The sequence below is a fragment of the Pinus tabuliformis genome, chromosome 5_1, assembly GCF_031772625.1.
Source record: "Pinus tabuliformis cultivar Carrire ecotype Pingquan chromosome 5_1, CPIR1, whole genome shotgun sequence".
In the NCBI taxonomy this organism is placed as follows: Eukaryota; Viridiplantae; Streptophyta; class Pinopsida; order Pinales; family Pinaceae; genus Pinus; species Pinus tabuliformis.
The window spans coordinates 771004680-771025838 of NC_142305.1; the positions used below are offsets into that span (position 1 = coordinate 771004680).

Genomic DNA, 21159 nt, shown 5'->3' on the forward strand with positions numbered 1-21159 from the left:
TTACGTCGAGGGAAGTACTTGCTTCACGAACGGCATGACCCATACAATGTTTCTTAATAAAATGATTAACCATACAAGGTTTCTTAATATAATATGATGATAATGATTACTAAGTTTATTAAAATTTATAAATAAAATTTATATGGTGTATTGGATTTCAAAAAGCTAAGGGATTATTCATAAGTTTTTAATATTTTATTTCTATTTTCAATAAGAAGTGCTTATAGTTTTGTTAATTTAAAAAGAATAAGAAAATTGGTTAGTGTGACCATGATCACAACTACATTTATGACTTTAACTTGATTATTTGTTTTATAAACTCTTATATTTACATGATATTTATATTTATATGATGTTATTTATTATTTCATAATTACGCCGTAAGGCGTTTCCCTCTGAAATGAACTCCCCCAAATGCCTTTCTGTCTTAATCGTAGCCGTTAGATCTTTTGTTAGACGATTGAACAAAAATCAGCCGTCTAATTTAATAAAAAATGTTTTAAAACATTAAAAAACACCTTAAAAAAACGTAATGCTATTAGTTATCGAACCGTTTACCCTAACCACGTTATCGAACCCGTCCTGCGCGCGGATATCCGCGTTTGATGCAGAGTAGGGCGGGGGTGTTGAGGAGGGCGCAGGCGGAGTCGCTCCAGAGGAGGGCGGGGACCTGCAGTGAAGGGTTCGTGCAGAGGACGACGTAAAAATGATGACGAGGCCTGCAGAGGAGGCTGCATGAGGGCAAGAATCGATCCCTGGACCTGATGACAGTGGCGTCGCGCGGAGCTTCAGAGTGTATTTGTTTTGAATACACTTCGTCAAACTGCTAATAGATCAGAAGCTGATCTGCTATTGGTTTTAGACTGGTAGCGCAGAGTAAACGCATTTGATTCAGTAAAATTGTTTGTTAATGCTTGTTATTCATGCAGGTCACTTTATTTCAGTGTCTTATGTGATTGCTTCCATTGATATTTACAGATTTGGGTTTTGGATTCATCCCCAAGTTGTTGATAGAATTGCAGACTGTCACAGGGGAAAGTTGTTATAGTTTTGCTTGATTTGTGATACATGGGTCTTCTTCTCTGTGGCACCCATTGGGTTTATAAGGTTGTCTTGTTATTGTGAATGGAATTTCTGTTTATGCCTAGCCGGGCTTCATGACACTGTATTGAAAGAGTACATGTTGTTATAGTTTTGCTTGATCTATGATACATGGGTCATCTTCTTTGTGGCACCGATTGGGTTTGTAAGGTAGTCTTGTTATTGAGAATGGAATTTCTGTTTATGTCTAGCCGGGCTTCATGACACTGTATTGACAGGGTGCAGTTTTTTCTTGATAGTTTACAGATTTGGGTTTTGAGTTTAATCTCAACTTGTTGAAAGAACTGCAGATGGTCAGGTTGGGATAGTTTTGCTTTATTTGCATACAAGGGTGTTCTGTTTTTTATTTTAGGGTGGACGGGGCACCCATGTCACATAGATTCAGAAGGTTGTGTTGTCCAAGATGTTTACTGGGAACAGAATTTCTATTTAAGAGTAGCCAAGGTTCGTTACACTGTTTTGGATCAGTGTACTTTGGCGTCTTTGCCTCCATTAAATGTATCAGTATAGAGCTTGGACAGGCCTGATGTGACCTGACTTGAATAATCTGTAACAGAGTATGGTTTCTAGTCTGATTGGGGAAAGTACTCTGTGACAGAGTATGGTTTCTGTCTGATTGGGGAAAGTTCAGTTCTCTTGGCTGATTGAGTTTTTCCCTTATTGCCTTGAGTAGTCGATTAGGAAACTCAGGGAGCATTCGGGAGACTGCAGAAGTAGGAGGTTCATGCATTGGGCATAGGAAAGAGCTTAACAATTTATGTAGTTTAATGGTGTACTACTTTTAAAAGCTTCTGAGAGGAGAATATGATAGGACAAAACCATCAATAACTTGTTTTCAGACAGTGCAGACTCCCCAATCCACATTGAGAATGTCAGTGACCCAGCTCTAAATCAAAATATCAAAAACATTCATTCGGATGTGGTTTACAGAACAAGGATGGCAATATTTACAGGTAATCTCATTACTCTGATTATATTTTTTTATTTTCAGTCTGAGTTATCCTGTTTCTATTGTTTGAAATCACGGATTTTGCAACAAAATGGGTAGCATGGCCCTGGTCGTATGGCATATATATAATATGATATTCATATGTTTATAAGATTGTTATGGTAGATGAAATTTGTCAAGAACTTCTACAATTTTTTTATTAATTGTCTTGCATTGAATTGATTTATCAACCCAGAGCTCTGGAACAACTTTTGTGGCACCCCAAATGCATTGTCCCCTGCTCAACGCTGTGAAGAGAACTGCAGTTTACCCCTATCTCTCTACTCTGAATTACTACACACGTTCCATTTGACCTCATGCAGCAAACATGCTCTGATCGCATTCATACATTTAGTCTTCTTGCTGACATTCTGGTCCATCGTTCTCATCAAGTGGGTAAGGCGGACAAGCATACTGAGAAATGTGAAACCTCGAAAGCCATTTCGCACATGTGTTGCAGTGATAAATATTATTTTGGGTGCGATTAATTTGGGATTGGGGATTTGGCTTTTACAAGAGAAATTGGGAAATGGGTTTGATTTAACTCCCTTGCACGAATGGCTTGTACTTTTAGTGCAAGGATTGGCATGGTTTACACTCGGATTAACAGTAACAAGTGGGCTAACGCGGTCTGTAACGACATTTGTGCGTGTTTGGTGGATCGTGTCATTTTTGCTCGGAACAGTGGATTGTGTTTCAGCTGGACTGAATTTCATCAATGACAGAGAGCTTCCCTATGGCACTATTCTCTCCCTTGTTTCATGGCCAGCATGTTGCTTGATGCTCATTTGTGCTGCGAAAAAGGATTTGAAGAGTTCAGAGGATGATCTTCTGTCAGAACCCTTTCTAGGCAGGGATTACCGAAATCATGGGTATCTCAACTCCAGCCAGAGGTTTTCTGAGGAAGATCAGATAACATTGAAGTTAAATTCCATTGTAACTCCTTTTGCCAAGGCAGGATTCTTCAGCAGGATAACATTTTGGTGGTTGAATTCTCTTTTGTCCAAAGGAAAGAAGAAGCCTCTAGAAGAAGATGATTTGCCTTGTGTGTGTGGAGATGATCAAGCAAAGAATAATTATACAACATTTACAGAAGAACTGTTGAGGCAAAAACAGAAAAACCCATTTGGCACTCCATCAGTTTTCTGGGCTTTGGTTTGCTGTCACTGGAAAAATCTGGCAAGGACTGGGTTCTATGCTTTTCTCAAAATACTTACTCTGTCTTCTGGACCACTTGTTTTGAATGCTTTTATTGGATTTTCAGAAGGTAGACAGTCATTCAAATATGAAGGATTTGTTTTGGCAGGAACACTCTTTATTGCCAAGACCATAGAGTCCATATCTCAAAGGCAATGGTATTTTGGCACTAGACGGATTGGTCTGCAAATGCGCTCTTCACTCGTTGCAGCAATTTATCAGAAACAACTAAAGCTGTCCAATGAAGCTAAACAGGTACATACAGCCGGAGAAATCATGAATTATATGGCGGTAGATGCTTATCGTATTGGCGAACTTCCTTTCTGGTTTCATCAGACTTGGACAACAGTACTCCAGCTTATATTTGCTTTAGGCATCCTCTTCCATGCAATTGGATGGGCCACACTTTCGGCCTTGGCAGTTATCATCATTACCGTTCTTTTTAACTCTCCATTGGCAAAGTTACAGCATAAGTTTCAAACTGAACTCATGTCAGCCCAGGATCAGCGGTTAAGGGCTACCACAGAAGCTCTGGTGCATATGAAAGTACTGAAATTGCATGCATGGGAGGAACGCTTCAAAGAAAGTATTGAGAAGCTGCACAAGGTAGAGTTCAAATGGCTATCTGCGGTTCAGTTTCGGAAAGCCTATAATTCGTTGTTGTTTTGGTCATCTCCCGTTTTGGTTTCGACTGTAACGTTTATAACCTGCTATTTTTTTTAAATTCCTCTTACTCCAAGCAACGTTTTCACGTTCATAGCCACTTTGCGCCTTGTTCAAGAACCAATTCGACTAATGCCTGATGTAATTGTTGTTATCATTCAAGCAAAGGTCTCATTAAGTCGTATCATCAAATTTCTTGAGGCTGCTGAATTACAGGATCGGGTGGTTGAGCGTGTATTTCTTCAGAACTCTGACCACTCTCTTCTTATCAGTTCTGCAACACTAAGTTGGGATTCCAGTTCATCAAAGCCCGCATTGAGAAACATAAACTCTTACTCCAAGCAACGTTTTCACGTTCATAGCCACTTTGCGCCTTGTTCAAGAACCAATTCGACTAATGCCTGATGTAATTGCTGTTATCATTCAAGCAAAGGTCTCATTAAGTCGTATCATCAAATTTCTTGAGGCTGCTGAATTACAGGATCGGGTGGTTGAGCGTGTATTTCTTCAGAACTCTGACCACTCTCTTCTTATCAGTTCTGCAACACTAAGTTGGGATTCCAGTTCATCAAAGCCCGCATTGAGAAACATAAATATGGAGGTTAAACATGGCCAAAAATTGGCAATTTGTGGAGAAGTTGGATCTGGAAAATCAACTCTTTTAGCTGCAATACTTGGAGAAGTACCAAAGTTAAGGGGCAGTGTGAGTATGAATTATTTACCTCCTTACCTTAACATTGTCAACCATTTAAATTGATTGATTCTCTTTCTTATTGTTCTCAACCCTGCCTCTGCAGTTGCAAGTCTGTGGCACCCTCGCATATGTTTCTCAGACTGCATGGATTCAAACTGGAACAGTACGAAACAACATATTATTTGGGCGTCCCATGGACGAGCAGAAATATCAGGAAGTTATCCTCAAGTCTTCACTGGATAAAGACCTCCAGAATCTTCCCTTTGGTGATCAGACTGAAATAGGAGAAAGAGGTGTCAATCTCAGCGGTGGCCAGAAACAGCGGATACAGCTTGCCCGTGCCTTATATCAAGATTCTGATATTTATCTATTGGATGATCCTTTCAGTGCTGTTGATGCTCATACAGCTACTAGCCTGCTTAAGGTTAATATGGCGATTTCCTTCTAATATAAAGGTTTTTAAAGTTATTATGTAGCTGTTACTAATTTGCTTGTTGCACCTTTATACAACAATGATTTTCATTTTCTTTAGCTTCCGCAGATCCTATTAATCACGGATTTTGATGTGTAGGAATACATAATGGGAGCACTGTCAAACAAGACAGTAATCCTTGTAACACACCAAGTTGATTTTCTCCCGGCATTTGATGCTATTCTGGTTAGTAAACAGTTGTCCTAGCCATGTGGAAGCTGTTTGTTTGCTTGTATACAACATTTTGACGAAGTTTTTTAACAGATTGCACATAATTATAACTCCTGTAATTTTAACATATCTAATGCTCATAGCTTTGGCAATTTTTCTTTGAATTTCTACACTAAAGTTTCTCTCTTTTGTAGTTGATGGTAGATGGGGAGATTCATCAAACTGGGAAATATCAGGAACTGTTGGTCTCGAGTGAGGTATTTAGGGAGCTTGTGAATGCACACAAGAATACTGTTGGTTCCAATGAATCAACAGCCACGATGCCATCCACAAAAGATGAACCGATTAATGACGAGAGAGAAATTCAAAGGAGCAAATCACAGAAAGAACGACTGATTTCAAATAGAGCTCCCAAGGGGGATCAGCTAGTTAAAAGGGAAGAGAAGGAAGTTGGGGACACTGGTTTGAAGCCATATATTGACTATTTGAAACAGAATAAAGGTTTCTTATATTGTTCTTGTGCTGGTCTCGGTCATCTTATATTTCTGATTGGGCAGATTTCAGGAAATATTTGGATGGCTGCAAAGGTGCAAAGTCTTCAAGTCAGTGTATTAAGTTTAATAACAGTGTACTCAGCCATTGGGTTCACATCTATATTGTTCTTATTCCTTCGGTCATTGCTTTGTGTTATTTGGGGGCTTGAGGCATCAAAGTCCTTCTTTTCTGAGCTTCTGAGTTCTTTATTCCGAGCACCAATGGCATTTTTTGATGCAACTCCATTGGGAAGAGTTCTGAGCAGAGTAAGTATTTTATGTAATCACCATGGGCTTCCTTCTTTTCTTTTCGCTCCTTAAAACAAAAAGTGAAATTTGATGTACATCAGGGTAGTAAACTACTGACATTTATCTTCCCCACCTCCTTTTTCAGGTTTCTTCAGATTTCAGCATTCTCGATGTAGACATTCCTTTCTCTTTTGTCTTTGCCATGTCGTCTACCATGAATGCTTATAGCAGTCTTGGAGTTGTGGCTGTTGTAACATGGCAAGTTTTGTTTGTAGCCATTCCAATGATTTATTTGACCTTTCAACTCCAGGTAAAACGCCACTTCACGCAAGTTTCTTGAGAAGACTCTGTACTTCACTATGAATATTGTGAGAGAAGCTATAATTGATTTTTTGTTTGTTCAATTTAATCAGAAATACTATTTTGCCTCTGCTAAAGAACTGATGAGACTGAATGGTACAACGAAATCACCTATTGCAAATCATTTTGGCGAGTCCATAGCAGGAACAATGACCATTAAGGCTTTCAAGGTTGAGGATCAGTTCTTAAAGAAGAACCTAGACCTTATTGATAAAAATTCGAACCCCTTTTTTCTACAGTTTCTCGGCAAATGAATGGTTGATTCAGCGTCTAGAGATGTTAAGTGCAACTGTTCTTTGCTCCTCTGCTCTTGCTATGGTTCTACTCCCAAAGGGAAGCTTCAATCCTGGTATGAACGATGAAACTAAGGGTCGTCTATGGGAGATATCTGCTGTTACTGGATGCCTTTATGTATACGATGATGATGCCTAACATTTGAACTGGTGCAGGTTTTGTTGGGATGGCACTATCATATGGTCTGTCATTGAACATGTCATTGGTTTCCAGTATTCACATCCAATGTACACTTGCAAACTACATTGTTTCTGTAGAACGCATCAAATAGTACATGCACATCCCTAGTGAGGCACCAACTGTTATAGAAGATTGCAGACCACCAGATAGCTGGCCCTCGCATGGGAAGGTGGAATTGCAAGACTTGAAGGTACCTGAGTTGTGCATTCCAACAAGATGAATGTGTTAACATTTATTTTTTTAACTAAAATTTGAATGGTTTATGATGTTTGCAATCAAATATATTTTGATATGTGTGCAGATTAGATATAGAGCCAACAACCCCCTTGTTTTACGGGGCATTACATGTACATTTGAGGGAGGGCAAAAGATTGGCATTGTTGGGTGAACAGGAAGTGGGAAGGCCACTCTCATTAGTGCTATTTTTCGATTAGTGGAACCTGCAGGGGGTAGAATCCTTATAGATGGTTTGGATACTACCTCTATTTGGCTTCATGATTTGCGATCGCGCCTTGGGATTATTCCTAAAGAACCAACTCTTTTTCGAGGAACTGTTCACTTCAACTTGGATCCATTATCTGAGCACTCAGATTTGACAATTTGGGAAGTATGTAAATGCTATTCAACATAACATCTCATTGAATTTATCATATGTGGAATGACAATAGTAAATAATGCTTTGAATTTATTTTCTTTCTTTATTAAGGTTCTGAACGAGTGTCAACTTGGAGACATTGTAAGAGGGAAGGTGGATGGCCTAGATGCACCAGGTAAATTTTGTATTAAATATATATTTTTAAATGTCATGGAATTCTTTGACATGAGGCCAAGAATTTGGCTGTTAGATTTGCAAGTTTTTCGTGGCACTAAAAGATCAATAAAATGCAGTGGGGGACGATGGAGAGAATTGGAGTGTAGGACAAAGACAATTATTTTGTTTCGGACGTGCATTGCTAAGGAAAAGCCGAATCCTTGTTTTAGACGAAGCAACAACATCAATAGACAATGCTACAGATGCCATTCTCCAGACAATAATTAGAAAGGAATTTGCAGATTGCACTGTAATTACCATTGCACACAGGATACCGACTGTTATGGACAGTGACATGGTGGTTGCCATCAGTGATGGTAAGGCCCTGTAATTGTATCTTATCTCTGTGCTGTATGCATGGATTGGTTTCAACTGAATTTGTTGCAGTTGAGGAAATGGACAGTAGTGAAAGTGAGTCTATTCATTTCTACCTAATTTGAATGCTTTTGATTTGAATTCATGCAGGTGAGATGGTGGAGTGTGATCATCCATTGAAGCTGATGGAAAGGGAAGGATCGTTATTTGGAAGGCTTGTGATAGAGTATTGGTCCCACACATCAAATGCTCTTCTTCATGCAACAAGCACTAAATGAATAACCTTTCCGTCTCTCTGCCCAGATCATGAGATCTTTGGTCGATGCTTTAACTCTTGCATGAAGGGCTAATTGTAGCATTGGTGACCTTATTGTTCAATTGATGTATTCTCGTGTTAGATAAGATCTCATTGTAACAACGATCAAAATGACGGGTCTACGAAAATCTGGGAGGCCAGTTGTTTAAAATTAGCTCATCTGTTGTTGCAACCTGAATTTTCGTTCATAAAAAAATACTTTGAACAATGTGTTTTTGTGCACAAGGGCCTGAAAAAGTCTCTGTTGAAATTTCTAAGTCTAACCTGTTAGAAATTCTTCCTGCACTATCTGGTTTATTTCACCTACTTGTTTAAATTTTTAACAAGTTATTTAACCATATAAATACTGAAAATAAACACAAATGCAGTCTCAACCATCTAAAAATCATCAACAGAAAGAATAGACAAACACACAAGTGACACCATTATTTTTGGACAATCTTCCCCGGAAAAACCCAACTTGGGAAAACTGGTGCAGCAGTTCTGAGGGTTTTATTACTAAGCAGCGCTTCTTGAGTACAACTAGGGTGCCAAACTGGCTCACTCAATAGAGAAATCAATCTGGCAACCATACCTCTATTCGGAAGCAGATATTCAGCAAGTCTGCTCCACGAAAATCTCTTTGACGCTTCTCAGAAGCTCTGAGTCAGCCCTCCTGGCCTCTGCGTCACTCAGAAGCCCCCTGCGTCAGCCTTCTGCTGCTCTGCGCTGGCTCTCTGGCCCTCTGCGTCATCCACGCAGGCCCTGCGAGCCTCTGTGCAGTCACTCTGGCCCTCTGCGTGGCTCCTGCTGGCTCTGCGTAGCCTCCTTTGCTTTTGTCCTGGTCCTTTGGCACTATCTCTGCCTCTCTGCTATGCACTCATTGCCCCTCGCTGCAACTCAGATTACTTGTTCGAATTTTCTCAGCAAACCCTGCTCCAGAAAATCAAACTGACTAATAAATCTTGGTATATCTCCAACTGACCCTCAAGCCTCCTCTTATACTTTTTATGTCGAGTTTTCAACGGCCGAGATTAAATCTCTAATCAACGGTTAAGATTAGATTGGGCTTGATCCATGTCTTTTAGAACATTCTCACGCAATTTTATATTAATACCCATTAATATTTTAATTTTCCTAAGTTTAGACTTAGGAACTCCATTAAAACTATTAATTATTTTAATATCTTTCTAACCGGGTGGAATTTCCCCAAACCAATTCTCGGTCTTGGAGATCTCATGTGTTTCAGCCTCTCCACCAATTTTCATGGCTGGAGCACATCCGATGCTACCCCAAATCAACAGTTCCTTCTATTATGATGCAAGTTTGGAAATGGTTCACCTATTTGAACCAAAATGGGTCTTGATGGATTGATTACTGTTGGGATTTGAAATAAAGTAGATGCAAGTTCTTTTCCCACCTTTCAATAGACTGTTATTGTCTGTATGGAATGGATGAACGCTCTATTTTATTATTTATGTGGAATGGATAAGGGGTCTTTTACCCTCTCTCAATGATGTTATGAAACTTAAGTTCTCTAATTATTTATGAGAATCATAGGTTATGCATTCAAGATGACGATGTGAGAACCCATGAGGTGTAGATCAGTTAGTTTGCATGGGATTTAGTTCCCAACAAGTCACAAGTTCAAACCTCATGGGGAGCACTTGAGGATGGAGGCCACTTTGGGGGAATTAAACTTCCGAAGGGACATCCAGGCTCGGCCAAGTCCCGCACTTGTATCTTGGTGATAAGCATCCCATTGTGGGTGGATCAGTCTTCTTCCATCCAATAAATGGGCTAGCCTAGGGCTAGGCTTAGCATAGCCAAAAATAAAAGAAGATGAGGATGTGAGAATCGTAAGTTATGCATCTAAGATGATGTAGCTTTGTCTTAAGCTACATTGGTTTTTAATTGGTGAAGACTGCATTCTGTTTAGCAAAGCATTTGTGACTGCTTGTGTCAATTTCATAGAGTTTGATCTGTATGGAAATAGACACAATTTGTATTGTCCAAACATCTTCATTCTATTGTTTTGAATACACTTTGTCAAACTGCTAACAGTTTTAAGGTGAACAAAAATCAAAGCACTCCAGGTTGCTTAGTATGCCTAGCATAGTAGTTTTCTTTGTTTACATGTATTTCCATGATTTGGCAGACATTTATGTTGCACTGGTTGTGAGTTGTTAATGGTTTCGGATGTGGATTAGGATTAAATAGCTCTTCAAGGAAATGTAATGGTATGCTGGATTGCATTTGAAATATTTGTTTGGTGAGGCTTAGTTTGATGTTGAATTTGTGTATCTTTGGATCTCAAAATCTGGAACTATCTTATGTTAGGTTTGTATTATAAACAATGACTGAAAAACTTCATTCACCTCTTTTTTATGCATGTCATGACGTGGGTGTCGTTTGGTATTGTGTTGTGATCCATGACTTGTATAATGTGCTAACCAGGGGTTGCTTTAGCATGGTAAATGTGTGGCTGACACATACAATGATTGCTATTTTGTTTTGACTATTTTACTTGTCCTTTGGAAGGAACTTGCAAAAGAAGAATGGAGATCAAGATGGGAAGACCAGCTCTACAATTTAAAGCAGAGAGCTAATGTTAGAGATGCAGGTCAAGCATCATCTTGGGGTGCCAGGATGCGCCAGCAGAACTATTCGACTTCCAATTGATCAATTTGCTAGCTTTTCTAGATGCACTTATCATACAACAGACAAAGTGAAGAGAGGCTCTGTAACCAGGAGAAGCTGCATCAGCTTTAGACCTTTTCTACTGTGGCCTGCCCTATTTATACTTACCCTGTTGCACTGTATGCTTGTAGATATGCAAGTTAATAACTGAGAATACTTTGAAATTGGTTTCAAAGTACGAGTTTAGTGAATGTCATGTTCTAAAGCTTATTGTGTCCATTCTATTTAGAGATATCTGAGGCTAAGGATGTGTTGACCCTTTAGCCTTTAGGTGAAGGCTTATCATCCAAAGATCATATTGTATCTACACTTTCTTTGTTATCATAAATATGCGGTTTCACTAAGATCAATAATTTTCATAATGGAGCAATGCCAACGGCTTTGGGACTTTATAACCTGAATTTTAGTAATTACCTTTGCTGATTTGATATGTCGGGTCTTAGGCCATCCAAACCAACTTACAATTTTAGTTATAACTTTACAATTTTCCTTGGAATGTAAATGAATGGAATGTCAACTAAAGCAGGAGGCTTACGGGACTGTACTAAAGTTTTCTTGGTTGCTTCTGTCTTATTTGTCTGCGGCTGGGTTCTACGAGCAAGTAAAATATGGCTCCGAGCTTCGCAAAAATAACTGGTGGCTCATCCGCCTCTGGAGGGCAATCTCCTGCCCATATCGTGAGTGAAGCCCCAGCTCCCACTATCCAAGTGGTCCAGGACTCACTCGATGAAGCTTTGAAGTTCTCCGAAAGTGCCCTAATTTGCCGGTTCAATGGTTTTTGGCCGCGGCTGATAGCACTCCACAATTGGATCTCGGAGGTATGGAAGCCTATCATTTCTGATGAAATTAATATCTACCCCTGTGCTAGAGGTTTCTTTATAGTAGATTTCGAAAATCCTGAAAGCAGACAATGTATTCTAGATTCCGGCCCTTGGTTTTGGGAAAAATCAGGCCTATTCTTGAAGCCATGGAACCCATCATTCGATCCCTCTACAGCAGTGATAACCTCAGCACCGGTTTGGGTGAGATTGCCAAGCCTACCCTTGCATCTCTGGAATCTCTCCTCGCTAAAAGCCATCGGAAATGCAATTGGGAAATTTTACTGCAGGTGCCCAGAAACAGAGGAATATGCCAGAACCACCTATGCACGCATCTGTGTGGAAATGGATTTCAGCGCCGGATTCCCAGCTGAAATAAACCTAACAAGTAAAGACTATGTGTGGAACCAGAAGCTTGATTATGAAAGTGTCCTCTTCAGATGTCAATCGTGCTTTGAGACGGGGCATCTAGCCAAAAATTGCCCAAAAGCCTCTGAGAAAAATTTTGCTAGAAAAAACCACCACAGATCTACATGGTGGGAAGGAGCACAAAAAGAACACTACACTGTCATCAAAGAAGAAGAATATTCTAGAGAAAATGAGTCACAATAAATCAAGGAAGAAGGAAACAACTCTCAAAGCAAGCAAGGAGAAAGCCCGCCCCAACAAATCAACAGTTATGAGGATTTGAATACCGCGGAAAATAAATCTTCATTTAACAGCAAAGCAGATCTCCTAAACCAAACTTCTTCTCCGACTATAGATCGCGAAGCTAAGACACCAATGTCCCAAGAACCAGAAGAGATGAAGGAGATGCAAGACAAAGGAAGTTGGAAGACCGTAGAGAAAAGAAAGAAAGCTACAACACCAATCTCGCCAAGAAAGACGAGGAGCCAGACAAGTAAAAATTAAGAAAATTGTAGGTCCGATAGACCAATTTGGTCTCAGTGGACGTTAACCATCATCATCATCATCATCATCATCAAGAATCACAAATTGACAGAATGAGTTCAACCAGACCAGGAGGCTTGCAGTACTGCATTGAACTTTTATGCTTGCGTCATTTTAGACAATATATGTCATATAAGCATCACAAATTGATAGAATGAACTACTGGTAATGGAGTTGAATTAGACATGCGGGTTACATTTACTTTGATATAATAAACTTCTTGTGTACTGGTGTTTAGATATGATTTGATGTGCTACTAGTGTAAGAGTGGTTATTGTCATTGTAAGTAAGGTGATTATACCAACAAATTTTTTATTAACTCGGCAGCAAGTGTGGCCTCCCCTTGTATGGGAATAATACAATGAAATGTTGCTGACTATCACCATTGAGAACAACCCACGACTATATCATCAATTATTCTTAATACATACACATTTTTCTTGTAATTTTGCCCAGCCCACCATAGAATTTATGTGCATGTTGAAGGTGGCTGCTTATTTCAAATTGGGGAACTTGGCTTAAAATTATGAGTTCCAAACTTAAATCCTATTTCAATGAGCTGGCTACACATCTAATTTGTTGAACTTCAACCTTGGGAACTAAATGGATGCTGACTCTTTTTGCTGTGTCATTTGTTTCTTCTTTCTAAATGATGATGTGCCCAACCACATACTAGCACTTACAGTAATATATTCATCCAAATTTGTCATACGTTTGCATATTTTGTGCACTGTATGGGCTGCGATAGCTTTATAATTTTTGTACTCTTTAGACATTCTTGCAAGGGGAATGTGATGGCCTTTTTATTTTTGTACTCTTAGACACTCTTGGTAGTGCCAAATGGTACTTTGAAATATTGTTGTTATAAAATAATAGCTACATTGCACAAGCATCTAGAATGCTGGAACATTGGGAAGGTGGATATGATTGTTTATAACATCAAAGTTTCTTCACATTGCACAAGTATCTAGAATACAGGAACATTGGGAATGTGGATATGAGGGTTTAGAACATTAAAGTTCCTTCCAAATTTACAAGAAACGTCAGGTTGGGAGTGGCAATACTATAAATTAAATAATTATGAAAAAATATTCTGAATCACAATACATCTTATAGTGAGTGGTGCATTGATATATCATATTTCAATTTATAAAATGTTTGAAGGTATTACTTACCAATGTTCAGATTACATTCATACCCTGTTTGAAGGTATTACTCACCAATGTTCAGTTTACATTCATACTCTGTTTGAAGGTATTACTTACCAATGTTCAGATTACATTCATACGCTGTTTGAAGGTATTACTTACCAATGTTCAGATACATTCATGATAGATGAATGTAATCCACGTATATTTGGTTAAATTCAAAACTGACTGAAATATAATGCCAATATTGGAATGTTATGCTTCTTATAAATGCGTATACTCTACTATTTATTTCAATCAAAATGTGGGCTATTTCTGAACTATTTTGTCTCCTAGGAATGCTTCAGATTTTAGTATTTAAATTTTATTTCAATCAAATGCCTCCTATCTGTTGGAAATGCAATATGGTATATACTATAGTATATCAGACTTTACTATGTTAGTATACTGAACTATTCAACAAGTTACAATGTCTTCAACAAGTTACAATGTCGTATCGTTTCTTTCACCTCTTCCATTACAATATAATAGTATTTTCTAATAACACCTTAAATAGGTAGCATATGGAAAAATTACATCTCGGAAGAGGTACAAAAACATGTTCACATAAACAAAAGCAACTACATGGATAATGGATAACCTCTACATGACATTACTATTATTTACCAAATAGCCATATTCGAATACACATAACTATTACTTTCAACTCTAACTCACTATCATCCACCCTTTTTTTCAACAATGTCCATTCACATGTCGCTATTCTTTCACAAACTATTATTATTTACAAAATATCCATTTTCAGAATACACATAACTAACTATTGCAATTGTAACTCATTATCATCCACCCTTGCTTTCAACAATGTCCATTCACATGTCCCTATTCTTCCCCACTCTATGCTATTCTTCCCCACTCTATACATGTCCTTATTCTTCCCCACTCTATGCTATTCTTCACCACTCTATGCCTTACGGCGTTTCGTTTGCAACATAAGGTGCAAATGCTAGTTTATATGGCAATTTCATAATTTTATTAGGTAAATGTGATTATTTGATAATTTATGTAGTAATTTTATAATTGTTTTAAGTAAATGTGAAAAAATAAACTTTGTGCTATTTGTTATAATTTGCATGATAATTTCATAATTGTATTAGATAAATATGGAAAGATAAAACATGTATCCATATGATGTCATTTGTTATTTGATAATTTACATGAAAATTTTATAGTTGCATTATTACGCAAATGTGAAAAGATAAACATAATTTTAGAGATAAAACTAGTTAATATTTGAAATATATCTATTGATGTTGAGAATATGACAAGAATATGGTAATGTCAACATTCATTTATGACCATAAGATAAAGATCTCGATTAAAATAAAGTTTAGTCTACTAAGTTTCAATAGAGAGGCCTATGGGTGTAAATATTTTGAAAATTAGATGCAATGTTAATATAAGATGGATAATCTAAGATAAAGAGCTTTTCACTTTCAACCCTCTTAACACTTTTCATCCCATGGTATTTTGAGAATTGACCAAATTAGTTCTTATCTTGACAATGTTTATTGTCTTCTTAACACTAGTGAAGTCAAAAAGTTATTTTTCGTTTTTGAGATTGGCATTGCTCACTTCCTATAACTTTTATTATTATCCGAATTAGGCAATGTGATCTCTTCCTTTATTTCCCAATGATCCAACCAAGCATATATATATATATATATAACCAGAATGAGTATAGATATGTATTAAAAAGTTGCGCTCGTTTGCAACAAAATCAGGGATTTACAACAGTTTATCAATGCTTCTACAAGCTCGTAATGATTTCTTTGTCCATCTAGTCTGTTGCAGTAGATATGGCTATCCCACCTACAAAAGTTTCCCATTTTGGGGTATTTACAGCTATAGCTTCGACAAAATTGAGATAGAAGGTATATACATTTATAATTCATCATGCTGATAAAAACATAAAAACAAAACCTAGGAGATTAGATGTCCATTGGAGCTAGGTAATTTAGATCCAGGCTAGGAGAAGCATCTTCTGAGCCTTTGAAATTCTCTTGATCTTCAAATTTTCTAGCTGATGTGCAATGCATCCACATCATCCTCCAATTGCCTGATGCATTCCCGCTTCTCGAGCTCCTGTTCCTGCATAGCCATGTTCTCATGAATTTGCTGGTGCATGCTATGTTGGAGTTCGGTCAGAGCCTCTCTAAGATCCCAATGGTCCTGCACACAAGTGATACAAGAAGGCTTGTTTCTACCACCCGACCTCGAGAAACTGACCCTCGGTCCTCCAGACCTCGGCTTGTGGCTTCCCCACATGCCCGACCAAGAATTGGCATATGTACCCTACATGCTGGCTTCCAGATCTTCACTTTTTAACAGGCTCCAGTAATTTTTGTCACTATTTTCCACGTTCTTCTGTAGCCAGGCACCCTCGCTAATCCTCTGGAGAATGCCCTGATCCTTGGCTGATATGCACTGCCCAACCTCACTCTAATTCTCCTCCCACTTCAAGAGAGTTTTAAGAACCCACCCAGTGTCCCAAAGCCAAAATGCTTGCAAACACTCAGACACACCCAAACCTTCCAAAGCCCGCAACCCCTCAATTATTCTTAGAATCTCATTAATTTCCTTTAAAACCTCATATGGATAGACCTTTAGTCCCTTATGTCGACATTTAACAATATAAAGCCCTACCTCTGTGACATAAGAACTAATAATCAGCGGGCTCGACTCTAGCCACTAGGTTTTTGCAGAGGCCATTGTCCCACACTCAAACCTTAAACATACAAATTCCACATACCGTTCTTCTTCTATAACTGCTTCCTGACCGAGAGGTGATGCAAAGATGAGTGAGGAGAATAATGTAATCGAGATCCCAAGAGTACTCCATCATAACTCTACCATCCTCCATTAAATTCCCACCAAGCTCTTGATTGCTTTCAGCCATCCCAACTATTCTCCCATGAGCGAGCCCAACTTCACTGAGAACCTGAATTAATTTCTTCTCCGTAATTCTCAATTCTCTGCAGATGCCCGAGGTGATGCGCAGCCCAATTCTCCAAGAACTAGGGTAAGAACAATGAATCCGCACACTGTGACTTAAAACAAGAACATGTGTGGTACTAAAATGACATATGACGCCACATCTCGTTTGAGTGAGATTTTTCGGCTTGCCACGAGTCTTCATGAATGTTTGTAACTTGCAGAGGATGATGCGACAAGGGGAGGAGGATACCGGGGTGATGAATATTTCGTGGAGGGGCATAGGAGATCGGACCATAGGGAGGGGGGAAGGGGAGTGCAAAGAGGAAGGGGAGAGGGAATGAGATATAATGGTAGGGAAGCGGGGGAGTGGGGGCGGTTGGGGGAAGGAAGCGACAAGGGGAGAGCTAGGGGGAGGATGGAGGGGCATCATAACTATATGATATGATAATTTAGGCTTTTCAACTTTCTTAGCATTCCTTCGAGACTTTAACAACAACCTACAAATTTCTCTCTTCATTTTCTTAAGGAATATTTGTCGAGCCCACGACATTGTTTAATACACATTTTTCCTCCTCTAGATGGCATGCCTTATTAGCCTGCCTATCATCTTCTTGGTTATTTCCCCTCAAGACATGGTAGAAGGACACTGATTCGAAAGCAGGGAGCAAGTTCTAGGCTCTCTTAATGATTTGGTTCAGGTTAGTGATCTTTGCCTTTGAAGTGTTGATCATATGCCTTATAATGATCATGGAATTTCCTAACACCTAAATCTTTTTTATACCATTTCTTTGTGCCAGGATTAGTCCTAGGAGCATTCCATACGCTTCTGCTTGGTTATTTGTCTTCCGGCCAAGCCCCCAAGCATATCTGAATTCAATGATTCCTTTGGGATTAATGAGAATCTCTCCCCCTCCTTCCACCTCATATATATATATATATATATATATATATATATATATATAAAAGAGCATAAGAATAAACTTACATTTAAATTGTGTAAATAAAGTTAACTGACCTCGCAAAGCCATATGACTCTACAAGTCTACATGGTACCACCATTAAATGGACCTATGATGATACATCATCTAAATGGAAGGTGGTCATGGTAACTTTGAGGAAATCTTCATAGAGCCATGTTTTTTTAGGCATAGATTAAATTTAGGTGAGATTTATAAGAAATATTTTGATAAATAGAAGAGAATTATATATATATATATATATAAAATAAATTTTATCATAAAAAAAACATAAAAAAATAGTTTTTATTTTAATCTTAAAATAAATTATTATATTTTTATCTAAATTAAAAAACAAAAATTTACCATATTAAATTTAATATAAAATAATAAAATTCAACCATATACATTTTAAAAACCCCACACATATTCAATGCAAAAAGATAAAATTTAATAATACAGATTTCAAAAACTAATATATATATAACCCACATAAAATATACAATTCAATAATATACACTTCAAAAACTTATATATATATATATAATGCACTTTAAAAAATATATGATTCCAAAATTATTTTGAAATGCATTTTCATCCCCTATAATTTGAAATTTAAATAACATTACAGTAATTCTAAATACAATCTACCATCTCAGAAAACAGAAAGCCACACCTATCTATTTTACGTTGTCCCTCCAAAACCCATCTTTATCCATCATGCATCATCAACATGCTACCTCTTATAATGTTTTGTTCCACAATTTTCAAAGCTATGTTTACCTTTTTATTAAAATACCTCCCCACATCATGATTACTAAAATCTGCACCACAGGTTACTTGATCATATTTCGTCACCCAATCCGTTTAATGATCCCTGACTTAGTATATAAGTATGGATATGTATTACTTAAAATTGGGTTGTCGGGATAATTATTACTGGTAACAATTATTATCGGAGGTTGTGATAATATAGGTTGATTTAGTATTGTTATTTAAATAAAATTATTTTTTTTCAGAGAGAAAAATCATCATAGATTATATTAAGGAAATATAAAGATCTGTATACATGATCAAAATACATGAGAAACAGCTGAAACTTACAGCTGAATCAGATAATATGACTGATGATGAGACAGCATGAACACAATAACACTTCATGAGAAAGCCAGCATCGGGATTTATAAAGTGTTGGGCCAGCATGAGCAAAATCGCGAAACAAAGAAAGCATGTGGATCCAACCCATAACACAAGATAGCGCTTCATGAGAGAAGCGGACCCTCCAAATAAGGATAAAAAGAGAGAATCAAAACTTCCACAATTAACGCTTCATGAGAGTGAAGCAGAACCTCCAAAAAAAGATTTAAAAAGGAGCTGGAACAGCATGAGCCAGAAATGAAATCCGCCAACAGTGAGAGCAGAAGGTCCAATAAACTGTAATAGAAGCAGAGCTGGACTTGAGATTAATCTGAAGGGGGCATAAAGCCCGTGATTGAGATCAGGATAGAAGCAAGGGGCGTCCTGGAGTCCTGGAAAATGCAGTCATTTCTCCATTTCCATAAAAACCAGCAGGTGAGGATAAACAAAGAACGCCAGGAGGGATTCTGAACACTCCACCAGTTGAAACCATCCTGTACAGATGAAAAAACTTGATGAGAAAAGCCATAAATCAAAGACAAATCATACCAGATTGATGAAGATGAGGCACATTGGAAGAACATGTGAGAATTGGATTCAGCTTCCGATAGGCACATTTGGCATCTTCCCGGACCCTGCCATCCCTTTCTTTGGAGAACCTCCCAGGTGAGATTCCTGTCCGAGAAGAGAAGCCATGAGAAGAGAATCATCTTGAGCGGACAGGAAGCTTTCCAAAATTTGAGTGGGAAAATGGAGGAGGAAGGCGACTGGCCAGATGAGAATGCAGCATATAGATCTCTGACGCCGATAGACTGAGAGGATTTCTGAAGTGACCAGATGAGTTCATCCATTGAACCCGATTGAGAGATGCCTTTGCTAGAAAACCTGTTGATAGCCGAAGACCATAAGGGACGAAGAGAGTGGGGCAGAGATAATTCGGCCGCGTCCTTCCAAACTGGATTCTGAGATGACCAAGTTTTAATTAATTTATTCCATGTGAAAAGGCCCCTTGAGAAAAAGAAGGATAGCAGGGCAGGGGGAATCATCGATTCCAGATTATGCACAGTAGAGTCAATGCCAATAAAAATGCTCGATCCTGAGAAGATTTTCCATCTTAAATTCATCATGAAAAGAGACTGGATCTTTCTAAAACTTTGCCATATGGGGGAACCTCTTCTGATGCCTAAAGTGTGCCTTCTGTACCAGAATACCATGCTCTTTCCTTTGAGGTATTTTTGATTAATGATGGTGCTCCACTGACAATTTCCATAAATTCCTCTGAGAAGGGATTTGCATAGAAGAGCTTTGCCGAAAGTTGGCATGTGCAGAAGGCCCCATCCGCCCAACTTCTTCGGCCTTGATATAGAATCCAACTTTACCAGATGGATCTTGGACTGATATGTTCTACCACCCCATAAAAAAGTGGCTGCCAGAGAAGCCATTTTGTTTGTAATGGATGCAGGTAGAAGGAAGAGGTGGGCCCAATAAACCGCCAGTTGAGATAGAACGGTCTGAACCAATATAAATCTGCCGGCCAGGGATAAAAATCGCATCTCCCAACATGAAATTTTGTTGTAAAAGCGTTCAATCAGCCACTGCCAATCCCGTGCGCGATATCCCTTGGCTTTTAAGTGGAATCCTAGATATTTAAACCCGTCCTTTATCAGAGCATGTTTTATGCCAAAACGCGCAGCAATCCAATGAGCTAAGTCCGGATTTGATTCGTTATGATACAGCGTAGACTTGTCTTTGTTTATAGTCAGACCAGATGCGGATTGAAATTTCTGGAATATCACATTTAGGCATATCCATGATGATTTACATAACATCGCGAAAAGGAGAATATCATCTACAAAAAGGTTATGAGAGAGGGATATATCCTTGCAAATCTTGATCGGCCTGCATCTCCCTTCTGCAACGGCCAAATTGATCTGAGAGCTGAGAGAGTTCATCACGAGAATAAAAAGAAGAGGAGAAAGAGGGCAGCCTTGGCGAAGACCCCTCTCCGCTGGGAAGAAAGTTGAAGGGATGCCATTTATGAGAACTGAATATTTGACGTTTTCAACACACGCCATTATCCATTTAATTCCTTGTGCTCTTAATCCAATTTTTGCAAGAAGGATTCTAAG

The 21159-nt window shown here is 38.4% G+C and overlaps 1 protein-coding gene across 1 annotated transcript; it reads left to right on the forward strand.

Annotated features, from left to right (window-relative positions):
- The first annotated feature begins 854 nt into the window (after window positions 1–854).
- On the forward strand, window positions 855–8700 carry LOC149167204 (ABC transporter C family member 10-like). Its single transcript, XM_089432900.1, is given in 14 exon segments — window positions 855–2054; window positions 2286–4117; window positions 4383–4652; window positions 4747–5067; window positions 5215–5301; window positions 5481–6086; window positions 6214–6378; window positions 6482–6649; window positions 6651–6777; window positions 6878–7092; window positions 7204–7509; window positions 7609–7672; window positions 7791–8030; window positions 8179–8700. Coding segments are annotated over 14 exon segments (4545 nt in total). The 5' UTR covers window positions 855–2038; the 3' UTR covers window positions 8307–8700.
- The last annotated feature ends 12459 nt before the right edge of the window (window positions 8701–21159 follow it).